Here is a 16036-nt window from a genome sequence, read left to right as displayed (position 1 = left end):
AAAAACATCCTTTACAACAAACCAAAAAACACCACTGGAAACAAAGCTTTGGAAAAACTGAATGACTGGCTGAGCAAATTGTGCTATTTTAACTCCTCCATCCTCCTCTGTCAAGGTAAACACACAGAACATTTGGTGCAGCTATGAAACAAGACCGGTTGAAAAACGTCCCCCTACAGTTTCCAGTAACAGTAACATTAACTCATTTCACTTTCTTTTATAAATTTGTATCAGTTATATGTAATCAACTTAGATAATAATTGCAACAATTAGAAAATGCTAGAAATTTCTCAAAGATCACTTAATGAGAAGCAGAACTTCATAACTTCACTGTTTGTTGTCTTAAGAGACCACAAAATAATAAGTAAGACATGAGCAAGTTCAGATTTTAACAAAGAGCTTAATATAAGTTGTATATGAAAACCTGCAAACAATTAAGATAATAAGAAAAACAGGACTGGTTCAAGAAAGAGTATATTCTCAATATGCGTTACTTTATATTGCTTCGTTCGTTCTCTAGCAAACAGCTGAAGCAAACGTTTGGTCACATCAGTATCTTCAACTCAACGCCTAAAATATTTTTGGAGTACAGAAATAAAAGCCCAACTGGTTGTCTCATCAGAATCCTAAAGTAGCTCTCACAAGCCTGAACTCTTCTGTTCTCGCACTTGTTACTGACACTCTGCATTAAGAACTACTTCAAAACATAACATGAAACTCTTTCTCCTGCAATGTCTGGACTTGGGTTACACACATCATCTTGTCAAGAAAATTCATTATCAACATTCCAGAAACTCACAGTCCTACAGCAGGCAGGTGCCTGCACAGAACTAATTCTAAGTGTAATGGTTGTGCAGATCTAGAGTGTGACTGATGACAGTGACTGATAGCGTTCATTATTTGGGTCATGTCTAAATTCTGTGGGCTAATTTGTCTCTCATCCTAGGATGTAAGGGGTGAAACACATGCAAGTGTTACTCTGTTTCCTTGATAACTCTGAATCACAGCTAAGATGCATCAGGGAGTCTCACGAATGAAAAAAAGTGACCTTATTACTTCATGTATGTGAGATAACAGGCAAGCATTGCTTCCTACAGAAAACACAATGAATGCCATCAATAATAAAGCTGCATGTGACCTGTAAGTGTCAGCAGTTCAGAAGGCAAAAAGTGTTCATAAATTATCTCCACCTTGCTGCTTCTAGATGCAGGGATTATTTTGAAGCATGCAGGGAAGGCAGGCTATGCTTTATTTGAGTAACATTACAGTAAGATGTACATAAACTATGGGATAGAAGAATGAGAACATGCTTATTAGTTTAGATATAACTTGGAAAATAATAGCTGTCATGTTAGAAGTGACATTAAGGGCAGCCATTAAAGTACAAAAAGGCAGCCGTGAAATTCATCTATATGGTTTTCTCCTGTCATGGCATCATAACAAGGCCAAGGTACCAAGTTTTAATAAAAGTACACTCAAATGAAAAATCAAGATAAAAAACCTGAACAAGGTATACATTGAGTCTTATTCCTGTTGCAAGAAAAGGCAATTTGTCACAGAATAGCTCAGTTAAGAGGGAAGACTCTCAAAGTCTCGAACGAACCGTAGGTACATGTGATCACCAATGTCCCTGCTGAAATTAGTGTTATTTACATGTGAATAGTGATTTTCAGGAAATAAATGACAACCTGCCCTTTGAGGACACAGCCTTCACATCTCCCTGAAGGGGATTAAGATCACACTTTATTCACTGGGCTTGTGCATCTCTGCTTCCATCAGCTCTTTAGCTCAGTAAGCAAGATACATACATATCTCCCCATAACAGCATTTTTTTGTAATTTTAATACTACAGGGAGGAATAGCAGTTCCTCAGATAGCAATCTATTCCTGCTTTCATCCCCCAGACTACTCTGGGTGCTCTAGATCAGAAAAAGTATTTCAAGAACAGCTTTAACTGATTTATTATAGCCTCTCTATCTGAAAGTTGCTCATGGATTATATTTAAGGTCTGTTTTTCAGCAGCATGAGTGCATCTAGCCATGATCCCACTTGATTGTCTCTTATTTACTGAGGTTGCAATTCTTCAATAAAAATAAGTCTTCAACAATAGTTTTCAACTCAGATCTTCAAAGTATATTTAGCATCTGTTCTCACAAAAAACTGTGTTTGTACACTCCTCTTCCTCTTAACATTTTATTAAATTATAAAACAAATTCAATGGTGATTTTTTTCCTTTTCCCATTACTTTTAGAGTCTTAATGTCCTTTACAATGGCCCACTAACATCAGCCTTTTTGGTTGCCATTAAATGAGTACGAGTAGCAATTAAATGGGACTTGCTTTGGAGTCAGCTTTCCACAGTGTCTGTGTGTTTCAGAGGACACCTGAGAAACTGTTCCATCTCACAACTGTGTCCACTAAAGAACCTGCAAGGAGACTGAAGCTGCTCTGCTTTTCATCTGCTGATGAACAAAACAACTATTCTTGGACCAAGCCAAATTTACTATTAAAAGATCCTCAAAGACTATAGAGGACTCAGAATTTTCTCCTTAAACACACCAACTGAAACTGAGAAGAGCAGTAATACCACTACAAAAATTTTCACATCTTTTAAAGTAATTAAACCTAACTCATAAAAATCAAACACTTGACAGAACCAATTTGGGGATCTATAATTTCAGTTTTAAGATAAGATGAAACTGATGGAAGATCTGTGGAGGAGAGCTGGGGCAGCCTAAGCAGCCTGGAACAGTGTGTGCTGGAACACACACTTACCTAGTGTTCCCAGACACATTAGTCTAGGAAAATACTTAACTGCTCATATCTAAATCCAAGCAGCAACAACTGTGAATTCCATAACCGATATTCACCCCACTTTCCTAGCTTTTTCAAAGAAGTAGATTCAGAAATAAGATGCAACCTTTATACCATAATATAAACCAGAATATGCTTTCAGGATCCTGTAAACAATACCTAAGAAACAGGACACAATAAATTTGAAATACATATAACCTAGCTAGCCCCAGGTATCATTCAAACCTATTTACACACCCTCAATAAAACTGAAGATCATATGCAATCCAGATGCTATATGACACAAGGTTTTGGATATAAAAGGTCAAAGTTAGTGTGTTTCTGGGCTACCAAATTTTTAATAGCAGTTTCTATTCCATAATCCCAGTCTAGATAAGGATTTCATGACCACTTGATTTTCTAAGCACGAAATGACTGAAATTACATTTCACCTGTTTTTATTCAGCTACTTTCTGTAGCTGAGACTCTTTTGAGATAACTGACAATCTTTATTTTATTGGGTGCAATCCTCTCATTTGCAAAAGAGACTGATGGCTCTTTTGGATATATGACTCCATGACAAAGCCTGGTTTGAGGGAAATTTTATCTACATTGCCTCTGCACTCCACCAACATAGCTAAGACAGATTTATTATTTACTTAGGCTGGATACTTCCTTAGTGACATACAACTAATCCATACAAGTAATTTTCTAATTCTATTTTTAATATGTTAAAAAACTAAATTATTAACTTTGTAATCCAGGAGCTTTAAATGCTGTAATATTTAACAGACTCAGGATGAATAGGCTACAAGATAAAACATAAGCAGTGTAAGTCTTCCAATTGTTTCTCATATTAAGAACTAAGTAAAAGACGCTTGATGGTTGGACACCAGATACTGTAAAGAGTTCCATCAAGAACTTACTAGGTTGTCAACATTCATGAATGTTACACAGCTGATTTAGTGAGCCATTTCCACCTTATAATGCAAAGCTTAAAGTACTTTACAGGCCTAACAACCCATCACTAACCAAGGAGAATCCAGAATAAATATCATAGAGCTTCCTAGTAAATATCAGCAAAATGCTGTTTTCTTCTAACAGCAGTTGGTCTAACTTTTTTTTTTGAGACTTGATCCTCCCTCAATGTTCCATTGAAAAAAGATTGCAAGACAGACTATAGAAGCTATTAGCTTAGTAAGCTATTATTTCTATTTGAAAGGTAGACATGCCAGCTATAATTCAGACTTCTGAGTGAAGGCCCAATAACACCCATATTTTAATTTTATCAACCTCAAGCAAATGAAACCAAAATAGGTAAATAAGTACTGTATAGTTCAATTGCCACAGAAATGTTTTCAAAGTAGTTAATATAATGAATTATGAATATACAGAGAGATACAATACATATAACTTACTATTCAAATAGAATAAGCATTTATACGTTTTTAATGAAACCTCGGGGCTTCCAGAAAATAATTTTAACTTTATTTGTAAATACAGGAAGTCAAATTACTAGTATATTTGTTGCCATTTTATATACTAATTTCTATCAATAACTGATACCAATGCATTCAAGTGACAATTGCTCTTCTGTGTATGAGGCTGCATCTGATCTCCCGCTTCCACTCCTAACTAGACAGCCACCATGAAATGGGAAACATTAATGCTCACTCAACACTGTCTACATGGGAGACAATTAACAGAACTCAAAAACTCATCTGAAAATGTGTCTCTAGAAAGTAAATAGTTATGTTAATAGTGATACACACATGCAACTTTAAGCAATTAATTTCTTGGAGTGAGTGCTGCAGTTTAATTATAAGACTCGCCTTAAGATAAACTTGATTTTTGAATTCAAAAGAAACAAACCAACCTGCACTTAGACTTCCTGATGGTTTACTTGTAGTTCCAAACCCAAATGATGATGCTCCTGTGGCACTACTTCCAAAGGCAGAGCTACTTCCAAATCCTAGTAGAATAATAGTAAAGACATACAACAAAAAAATTACAGACACAGCAATTAAAGACACATAGGTTTTAGGTGAGTATTCTAAATCCAAACATAATTCTAAGCATTATTTGGTAAACAAATATTCCTAAGATTTTTGCCTGAAGAGTATTTATCCTTGACAAATCACTGTGTTAAGAAAACAGTGCAAACTGGAAAGCATTGAGAAAAACACTACCTTCAAAATCCAAAACTAAGTAAAGTTAAAAAAACAGGTGGTGTGAACTCTCATAGTTTAAGAAATTCCCATTGATTTGCTGTTAAATTGGCAGGGAATGGTAACCAAATGAGCTAAAACTAAGACATTTCAGATACAAGTTATATGACTTCTATTACAGAAAGTCAGAATCTTCATCTACAAATCTAGAAAAAGGAATTATGCTTAAAATAGAGTAAGCATTTTCTCCAGTTTACACTTGGCTTATTTTAGAGTCAGTCCCCTCTTGGGTTATTAGGGATCAGCTTTATCTAGGAAACTACAAAATAGATTAAATAGAGAACAGAAACAAATTTCCCCGTATTTAATGTGAAAAATCATCATAAAAGGGCATAAATAAATGTATAGCTGTGACAAAATGGAATTCTGTTGATTTTATAACTGATATTCATCATTTCATAATACAAATTTTTTAAGGTTTCAAATTGTGTTATTATTATGAGGTCAATTTGAAGGAAAAGTAAATTGATATTTGCAGTTTGAAATAGAGGCCAGACAATAGGATCTGTAAGATATACTCTGATTTTGGCTGTCTCAGGTATTTGTATTTATGTTTGAGGAAATCATGCTCCCATCTTAAGTTTCAAGTGTTAGGAAAAATCCTTTTATTTACTGCAGCCTGAGCCTTTACCATTCCTTCACAGAAATATTTTTGAGATTTGAAAACCAGTAAGGACTGAACACACTATCTGGAGCAGTGTTCTCTAGTTTTCTGAGATTTTTACATCAAAGGGGTATTAAGGGTAGGTAATGGTAAGTATCATTTCTGTGTAAGACAGTTCATTACAATGACACACTCTTTTGTCCTATCTAGGCTGAAATTCATAACCTATGATCAGGCAAGGTGTCTGCAAGTATTCAACAAAGCATAGGATCTATTCTAATAATTTATATATTTAGATGCAAAAACCTCTGTTTATCGCTGACAAAGTACACAAAACATTAATCAAGGAAAGAGAGCAAATTTCCCCAATTAAAATGGCACTTCCAGAGCATACACCAGAAATTGTCCTGTTTGAAAACCTAAATCCCTAGGATTAGAAATCCAAACAAACTTCGGTAATCATTCAGCCAATTTTTTCCAAGAACACACCTACAGGCTATTTTGCAGGTATGTATTTATTCTTCTACATTTGCTTCTCTCAGATAGTCTTATGGATTTGTTAAAAGAGATTTTGCAAATTAATAATGCAAGCGAATACCCTCCTAGGCAGAGAGCTAGGAAAAAAAAAGAGAATACAAGTCAGGTATTTTTGGACAAAACTAAAAGCAGTTGGAATGTTCATTTATTTACATTGGTAAGACTGGTGAACTATCTTTAGTCTACAACCTTTTCAGAAGAAACGGAAGAATTTTATGTTTGGGGTTTTTTAAGGCATTCAAAACATTGTGGAAAAAACTGGTAATTCCAAAGTAATTTCCTTTTAGCCCATTATTTTCACTTTTCTTGTTTAGGTATACAAGTTTTCTTTTATCTGAAAACACTTAAAATCTGATGAGAAGGGACACTGGTAGATTTAAAGGTATTTTCAAGGTGATAATTTAAGGTAGAACTCATGTAATGTTCAGGTTACATCATCTTCCCAATACTGAGTGACACAATTATTTAAAATACATTACAACACTGATTCATTTTTTTGGCTCATAGGTAAAATGTAGGAATGAGGACTGAGGCCGCAGAGAAGGGAGGATGTAACAAGAAAAACCATGTTATGTTTGTGCTCAGCAGATGTAACAATTTTCTTTGCAGATCTTATAAAAGCTTCAGAAGACATTAGTATCTGTAGGAACCTCTACTTATACAGACAGGAAATTCACATGCCAATTAGATTCTACTAATCACTTAAATTCTATCTGTAGCTCTAGTGCTGAGAACACATTACATTTAAAATAAAAGGTCTACATTCATTTTGATTTTTTTTTTATATCACCTACTTTTTCACAGTCAGATGTCCTCCTGGAATATAGTCCCCAGCAGCACTTATTAACATTTTCATAAGTATTTTGCCCTCACTTTCACATATTGCTTTTTCAACTGGGGGAGAGATTTTTTCTCCACCTCAGCACTGAGGTATAGAGTGACTGCTAAAGCAAATAGATTTCAGGATCACAGAATTGCAATAGCTTTTAAACATTTATTCTTATCTTAATACAAGCAGAAATGGGTTCCTATAGTTAAAAGGTGAAAAACTTCCACGGATTACCTACAGTGGGATCTAATGTCTCAGGTGCCTAACTTTTACATAGGTAAAATTCAGTCAAGTTGTAGTTCCAACACACTCAATGTCCTTCCCTAGCTTTTAGAGCACAACTGCTCTGTGATTATCTAATCCTGTTCATCTTGGGGTTTCACTACGATGGCTTAGTCCTAGCAATTCCTTCTGCAAGGCAGGAAGACGCCTGGAAAGCACAGACCTGCCAGGCTGTAAGGTCTTTCCCAGAAACAGATCATCCTCTTAGTGGAGTTCAAGGTTTGCAAGAGATTCAGCTGTGCGGTATAATCATTCAATGAAAGGTTAGAAAAGTTAAAGTGTACCTCCAAGGCTTGAAGAACCTAAGCCACTTGATTGCAAGCCAGTGCCAATACCTGAGCCGAATGGCGTTCCAAAACTAACTCCCAGAGATGGCTGTGGCCCTGGTACAAAAAAAATGAGAACAGACTTGCCTTACTCTTTGACAGTAAAGAGGTCCTTTATTTAGTTATTCAAGTATTTGATAATGTGAACAACATTGCTTTCAACAAATCCCATTAAGATCCCAGATTTTACCTCATCAAAATTTCTCACTTAACTGTCTGCCTCTACACTGACTTGGCAAAAATCTAAGAAAATACTGATTATAATAAGGTGAACCTAATCAAAACTAGTAACATAAGAAGATAATTTAGTATTTTTAAAAGTTAACCAGTCTCACCTTAAACTTTAAAATGTTAATCAAAACCTTGAGAGAACTCATAGGTAACAACATTTTGCCACCTGTATTAATGGAATCAGAATAAGGGAGAATTTTCAAATTAAAAACATAAGAACTGACACTAACGTAACTAAAACTGTATTACCTAAAATTAACTTAATAAATAGGATTCTTCAAAACTACTCAAGTATTCCATCCAAATTTAAACAGAACACTAAGATAAAAAACAAGACAATGACTTTATTTTATTAAATTTATTGTTCATTTTTAAGCAAGTCAATTACACAGTAACATGACAATTCATTTTTTTTCCACACAAGTGATAACTGAGTTCTGTTGAGCTCTGCTACATAACACCATTCAATAAGTTTAACTAGTCAAATGACCTGTTTAAATAACCATTTACAAAAGGCACAGTTCTGTGTACCTTAATGAATTCGATACATTCAAAATTTCAGAGTTTGTTCCATAATTTAAAAAAGTTGACAGTACTTTCCCTGCATATTCACATTAAGATGCAGGACTGTCAGACAATTTCAGTCTGCCAAGATGAAATTTACAGTCTCAGTTCCTTTTTTTTCCTTAACCTTGGGGAATAAAGAATCAACTTGCTAGCCCATCACTAACACATTTTAAAATAATTAATTCTGATAAATAATTAATATATTTTGACAGTTTTCACAGTACAATCTTCTATTCCTGTCTTTTTCAAACAGTTTTCAGTGCACTATTTTAAACGTTTAACCATTACAGATAAAATACAGTGCCAAACTCTTAATCCACAGACATCCGCACCTCTGCTCAAGATGGCCTTCTCCATCTTTGAACATACTCGACATCCTGTATCTGTGAAAGTGATCATTTATTCAAATATTACTATAAAGCTCAGATGATTTTGACCTTTTCCTAAACCATGATCACACCTGGGCTATTTTCATTCAAAATTTCCCATTGGTAATATTTATAGAGAGTTTGAAAATGTGAATATTTCAAGCTCTTAAAATAATTTCAGTATTTGAAGATTTAAATGGAAAATCATTCTGAATCAAGTGAAAGGCACTGTATGTTGAAAAGTAACATCTTTTGCAAGGAACACAAAATTCTTACGTGATCCAAGCTGAATAACATCTGTATACTCCACGTAGTGTTAAAACTAAATTTTAAGGGCAACTAAAGTTGTTAGCCTTCAGTCTCTGCTTAGCAGGGAATAGTTGGAAAACCCAAGCTATTTCTTCCACTTAAAAAAAAGTATATGAGATGTTGCAATTACAAATTTCCACAAATTTCAAGCTAAAGTTGTTTACATCCAGTTTAAATACTGATACATCTACCTAGCAGCTCTTAAAAATTAAGGAAAAAAAATAACAACAAAAACCCAAAACCCCCTACACAAGTCAGTGAGCTAATTAACTAAAAGAACCCAAAAACAGATATCCAGTTCCTTCTCAAGTACACAGGTTTCTGTCTCAGTAGGAGGCACTGTTAGTGGAAGACTTTATAAACAAAACACTACAGTCCTCCAGGCCAAGCTTTTTACCAAATGCAACATGCTTTTTTTAGAGCCAGTATAAACATGATACTAAAACACCTCAGATCATATAAAACAGTATCTTATGCCTTAGGCTAACAAACTTTTTATTGAGCAACAGCATATGATATTTGTTGAGTTTGTACCATAATGTTCTGAAGGTATCATTCTTGTAAGTAAACATAATCTTGAATAGCAAAAGACTCATAAGACTCTTCGATGCTGAGAGTATTAGCAAGGAAAGAATGGCACTTCTGGCTATTACAGGTACAAGACAAATTCCTTATAACAAATATTTTAACACTTCAAAACTTGATGTATTTGCCCTGTAGAGAAGTTGAGTTTAATGAATAGGACCCATCACAGAGAGCCAGACAGATTTCCTAGTGATGTTCTGCGATTTTTTGAATTACAGCTGGTCCAAACAGTGAGTAAATTTAGCATCACAATTTAGATCTAATTCTGACAAAGTAATACACTGGTTAATTTTAACCAAAGTCAGTATGAAAACACACAATAAAAATTTTAAGTGCTATAAAGATTTCAGTATCCTTTCCCATCAGAACTTCAATCTCATACTGAATTAAGTCAAAAACACAAAGTGTGCTAATGGTTTTATAATGCTTTGACTAACTTTGTACTTCACCAGTTAAGAAGAGAGTGAATTTCTTGGGGGTTATTTCTATATGAGAAAAAGTGAGCTTAAAGATAAGTTTTCTTTAAGACAATTTAGTCTTACCCAAAAAACATCAGTTGCAGCCTTATGCACTTACAGGTCTCAGTGCACTAGGCTTTAACTTCCTTTGAAATCTTCTATTATGTTCCCACCAATAACAATAGGTAGATTGGCCACCACCATGTGAACTTCCACACTGTTCAAGATTGCTCAGGGAGGGTGCAGATGAGGCAGAGTTTAAAACTCCATCTGCTACTGCAGAAAAGCATGACCAGCCTCAGTGCTACCAAAAAAGCTGTGCTCAGAACAAAAGTGCCAAACTAGGGAGAAAGGTTGCGTACAGCCAAAACTTAAGCATGATTTCAATAATTCTAGCCTAAAAGTCTGCACAAAAATTGTGCTTTAATGTGCACACCACAGTCCTGATGTCTTGATTATCCATCCCAGGTGAGCAATGGAGCGCATTTTTGCACCCTTTCTTCCTGTGGCCAGGACTCAGTGGCTTTATTGATTTCAACAGAAGCCAGAAAGGTCTTGGCACACAGAGAGAACACAGGGTGCATATCTGCACCCAGGAACTGGGGAAACATTCCCTGATCCCACAGCTGAGATGTTGCTACTAAACTTTTGACTTCTGAAAATAAATGTAAAATAAATTATTATTTATCTTTTCAGAGAAAGAACAGTAACTAACTCTAGTTCCTCTTACTAAATACTTAACCATGTAAACATCAAACATTTTTAAAAAGAGACTAAGCATCCTGACCCCTCAATACTAGAGGTACTATATATTACATGTTTCATCACAAACTTTATAAAGGCCAGATTAATTTTCTTGTTTAATTCTCATTTTCAAAAACAGCAACAGCAGATCAGCTATTAATTACACAGACGTTCCTTATCCTTCCCTTTACATACACCTCTTCTCACAGCCTTTTTTCTCAGAACCTTTTACCATCCCTCATCCATCCCACCCTTTAGGATCCAGACCTTGCACAGAAATATGTGTGAATTTAACTTCTAGCAGATAGCATATCCAATTCATAACAACATAATACAAAACTAAAACATCCAGCATTTGCATTACTATAGCAAATGACCATCTGAAAACTCAAACAACAAAAAGGAAACCAAGAGGAGGCAGGCCTTAAAGATTCCTGCAAAACTGAAAGAAGAGATTCTTCTCCTTCTGCAAAACAAAAAGTGGCAGTCTTAATCTGAAACTAGGAAAAAGTCAAGCACTGAAATCAGTAATTTAGGATAGCTATGAAATGTTCCCATCTAACAAGCTTTTAGGACTTCAAGATATCTTTGGAATAGTTTAGGCCTTACTAATTCTAGATCTAGAGAAAACTCCAAGTACTTTTGCATTCATCTAACTCTAAAGAGTTTCAAGTATTCTTAAAGTGCCACTCAGAACATCAATCTATTTCTATTTCTTCAGGTCCTCCAGTGAGTTGCACAGAGGGTACAAGCATTCCAACTAAATAAGCGGTGAAAAGATTGTTGTCTACTTCTGTTGCCATGTTTGATGTAAGTTAATGGCTTTGTTTTATCTGCATCACACTTGTGATGCAGATAAAACAATTTTGGGTTTTGAAACACTATCAAAACAACCACCAAAAAAGAGACGAACCCCAAAACCACCTCCACACACTCCCACTTGTTCCTTTCACTACAAAATGTTACAAAATATCTCAAGGTATAAATTCAGATTACCTCAGTTGTGTAAGTACAGGCCAGTTCTGCCATTTGTTGTTTTTCCCCCTCCTCTGTTCATTGCCATTACTAAGAGAATATTCACAAAGTCATGCCATAAGTGGCATTTGTTCACTGAAGTTATTAGCAGTTCCCTTGAATCTGGACTAGGAAGTTCAGGAATTTCAAATCCCTCACTTCAATTCATAAATATGCAGGAATGATTTTAAATGTGACATTCCAAGTGTAAGACTTTTATAAACAACTAATCCTGTAATGACCATGGAGAGTCTTTAAAAAAACAAAAGTAAGATAACGAAAAAGATGAAGAGTACATTACTTTGGCAACATAAGGCTGAACAAGCAGTGTGCAACAATACTACTATCTGTATTAAAACCTCTGAAGTGTAACATTACATTAATTCATGTTTTCTGTTTAAAACCTAACTCCTTTGAAGATGCCAGTTCAGCAAAATTTCCATGGATTAACATAGCAACAACAGAAAGATGTGGTCTATGACTGAAATTCTGAAACGTAATATTTCACAAAGATTTTGGGTTCTGTTCTGTTCAAAGCAGTTTGGCATACTTACAATTTAAACCCATCTCCCTGCTCTTTAGAAGGGCGTGGGCTGGAAATATATTGTATTTCTCTTATAAAAAGGCAAGGACAGTCTAATAATGTGTTAAACTTAACATGGCTGCGGCATATGTCTCTAATTAGCATCATTCAAAATACCACTGCTGTTACAAGACCAGAGAAAGCACTATCACTTTCAGTACATCTATGTGAATAACATTTTAGAAAATTAAAGGAAGCTACCAATACTTTTCATAATTTGCTGACACAGACATAAATACCTGTTCAAGTAAAATTAAATGGAATTAACTCTATTTCTGTTCCCTGATGACATATAAATTCAGTTGTCTGTATTCTGAAATCCCTCTCAGAGAAGGTTGGTTAGTATAAAAATGTCAATTAAGGTGCTTTAAATTATTTCCTTTGCCATATGTATCCATTCTTTATTTGCAGTGGGTCATGCATTTCCTCTGTTTTGGTCTTCCTCTTACTCACATGCACAGGCAGAACCACCGACCCACTCTGCTTTCTCTACTAATTATTCACAATAGCAGAAAAGCCAGCAAAACGCTCCAACGTCATACTGATAAAGGAGTTGGCTACAAAATAAGCCAGGCATTTGACTTCCTATTCTACAGAGATTTGCTTCACTATTCCTCCTGTTCTACAGCATTTTTCATTTTACAGTTCCAAAGTGCTATATAAAAATGCATTATTAATTTTACATAAGGAAAAGATACTATGCATTTAGATATTCTCCCCAATTTAAAATAATTTACTGTAATGATACAATTTTTGGAAAGAGGCTATACTATGTGTATTCAGACTTGTTACTTAAGAGTGTAGACTCACATTCCAAGGGGTAGGTTAGAACAATACAGTAAGTATCACTAACACAAGTAAATTCACAAGATTAAGTATCTGTTGTATAATTATTGCTAAGTCTACCCTGCATTTTTCTATTGGCTATGTATCAGTAACTTCTCTCATCACAACGTTTAGATTTTTAGTCTAACACAAAGGAAGACCTCATGGCAAACGTTACACGAATTTACTATTGTCGTAACACTAATAATCTATAACTTGAATGCACTCAGACCTGTAGCAGGCTGCTGCTGCTGAGTAAGTGTTGCAGCCATTGCAACGGCTGCTGCATTTGGTATGTTGCTGAAAGGGGTCGGTCCAGTGGTAACGCGCGGGGCACTTTGCCACTTCTTAGCTTCTGTTCGTCTTGCCTCAAACACATCCATGGCATCTCCCAGAAAGCTTTTCCTGTAGCCAAGGTATTGGTCTTTGAGCATCTGAAGGGGATGGGAGGAAACCATTTTAGTTCCATGTACCAGACATAAAAACTTAATAAGCTAAGAGACACTGAGTTATAAATAACACTTCCTATAAGAACAAAGAAAAACTCACAAAAAAACAAACCAACACCACCACCAAAACAAATGAGAAACTCTCTCCAAAACCCAAAAAACCTTGTCAGGCTACGAGACAGAAAGAACTGGTTTGCAACAGCTACAGCCAGATCAGGTTCCATATTTAAATTCTGCAAAGCTGTTGAGCATTACCTGATATCATTCAGTATATCAGCTTAAGTCTTTCACTGTTGGAGCAAATCACCACAATTAAATTTGTATCATCACTTAGCTGATCCAAGAGGAAAAATAAAGCCATACTATTAGCTTATAAAATAAAACACTTCTTTAGTGCTACCTTTTCTCCATGGAGTCTGCTTTTGCTCCCCTATCACCTTCACCTGTTTTTCTTTCCTTTCTTTCACTCTTGTTTCTGATGCATTTCATTAGCAATGTAATGCAGTCCAAATGCAACAGATCGTTCTGCCTTGGGGTAGCAAGTAGCACAAATCTGTTGTGTCATGATGCCACACCTGCTCTTGCCTCTGCTCTTTTACCCCTCAAAACTCCACCACCTTCTGTGGCAATAGCCCAGCTTGGCTTGTTCATCATGAGCAATTTCTGTCTATCACAGATGAGGAAATTATGGATATCTTGCATAACAAAAAAAGAATAAAAAGCTTTAACTAGATAACTGATAATTATTTCCATCTTGTAACAGAAAATCTTTAAATTAAATAGTTATTAAAGGACAGCAGTTTCCAGTTTATGGAAGGCATACTATGGTCCTGTGTTCCTGGCTAAGCATATGCTTGTTTCCTCAAAGAAAAGTTTGCAGTCCAAAAATTCTGACTCAGGATTTGAACAGCTGCAATCCCATATCTACCAGCAACAGCAGGAACCACACAAAGAACGCCCTCACTCTCACATCAGAAGTGCTGTCTTTGGAGACAACACATTTGTAGAATTCTGGTGAGATTTAATACAATGCCATACTGACTGCCCTAAGAATTGACAAAAGCCATTAGAAAACATAAAGCAGTTCTTAAGGCTATGCTATGCTGAATGATTTAATAACATTACCTACACGAGTTGTGCCCAAGTCATTTTTATTTTTCATCAGGCAAAGAAATAAACTGTGATCACAGCTCTGCCTTCCACGAACCATATCACAACCATCAGATTAGGCAGAGACCACAGTTTCAAAACTGCTCTCCTAGCATCTTGTAGTGATAAACTAAACCAGATGGTTATAATGACAGATTCACTTGAGCAGTACACTCATCTTTCTGTTTTCTGAAGCTTTATTTATAAAATGCCTTCCAAAATATCAAAATTCATATGCACCCACTAGATTAAATCTCAAAATCTCTGTGAAGAAAAATCCTCAAACCACCCCCTCAATTTTGGGCAATAGAATCCTACTCTAAACTGAAGAAAGGTCTTTCCTATTCAGTCATATTGACCAGGTACTCAAGATGCTATGGCTTATATCTGCACACTAATCCAGCTTTTCATACTTAAGAACAACAAAAATGTATCTTCACAAAGACCACTGCACAAATTCAGGCTACATTCAGATCTCAGAAGCCATGAGGCCTGAAAACACTTGGGAAACCTTTTGGGTAATTCTGCTGCAAACATGGAGGAGCTGATACATTCTCTACCTGATTTAACTAAGAGCAGCACAAATATCTGATGGCAGGTATTTGTAAATCACAGAGTATCTGTGCTGACAGAAGCAAATCAAAGCAAGGAATCAAGATCATGCAAGACCCTCAGTATTTCTGAACTTTATTCAGAAAAAGTAAAAAATTTCATGTATTTAGAGAACTAGCAATGCTGTGCAGAAGAAGCTTAGAGAAGGAAACCAGCAGAACATTTAGCAGAGCTATTTCCATTAAGGAAGTCACTTAGCAGAAACAATTCCAAACACTTGTACTTTTCTTTAAGTTGGTTTGTTTTGGTTTGGTTTTTTGTAGCCAAGATTGGAGGACAGTGACATTTTGTCAGCATATCCAGAAGTGTAAATGGAAAAATGGAATGATCCACAGTCTGTTATGGAAAAAACGGGCCTAATTAGGAGCTTTGACATCTTTTCTTTTTCCTTCTACAAATACTATTTACCATGAAAGCCAGGTTTAAAAACAATAAACTAACAGAACAAAACTTTAACCAACATTCTTTGATGGGCTGAATAATCTTACATATGGAATCTCACTGCGTTTTTTTCTCCTGTTACCTATTTGAGCAAGAGCAGATT

At 35.5% G+C, this 16036-nt stretch overlaps 1 protein-coding gene across 2 annotated transcripts in view; it reads right to left on the bottom strand.

Moving 5' to 3' along the window:
• NUP58 (nucleoporin 58) overlaps positions 1-16036 on the bottom strand; it is a 36055-nt gene that overhangs the window by 2532 nt on the left and 17487 nt on the right. For both annotated transcript variants that reach the window (XM_063394695.1, XM_063394694.1), the window contains exons 13-15: positions 13515-13716; positions 7557-7655; positions 4669-4764 (exon numbers count right to left, since the gene is read on the bottom strand). In XM_063394695.1, the coding sequence (XP_063250765.1) occupies positions 4669-4764; positions 7557-7655; positions 13515-13716 (397 nt within the window). The remainder of the gene's footprint in view (positions 1-4668; positions 4765-7556; positions 7656-13514; positions 13717-16036) is intronic.

Source organism: Prinia subflava, chromosome 3 (assembly GCF_021018805.1).
Source record: "Prinia subflava isolate CZ2003 ecotype Zambia chromosome 3, Cam_Psub_1.2, whole genome shotgun sequence".
Lineage (NCBI taxonomy): Eukaryota > Metazoa > Chordata > Aves > Passeriformes > Cisticolidae > Prinia > Prinia subflava.
This window is presented reverse-complemented; position numbering and strand designations above follow the sequence as displayed.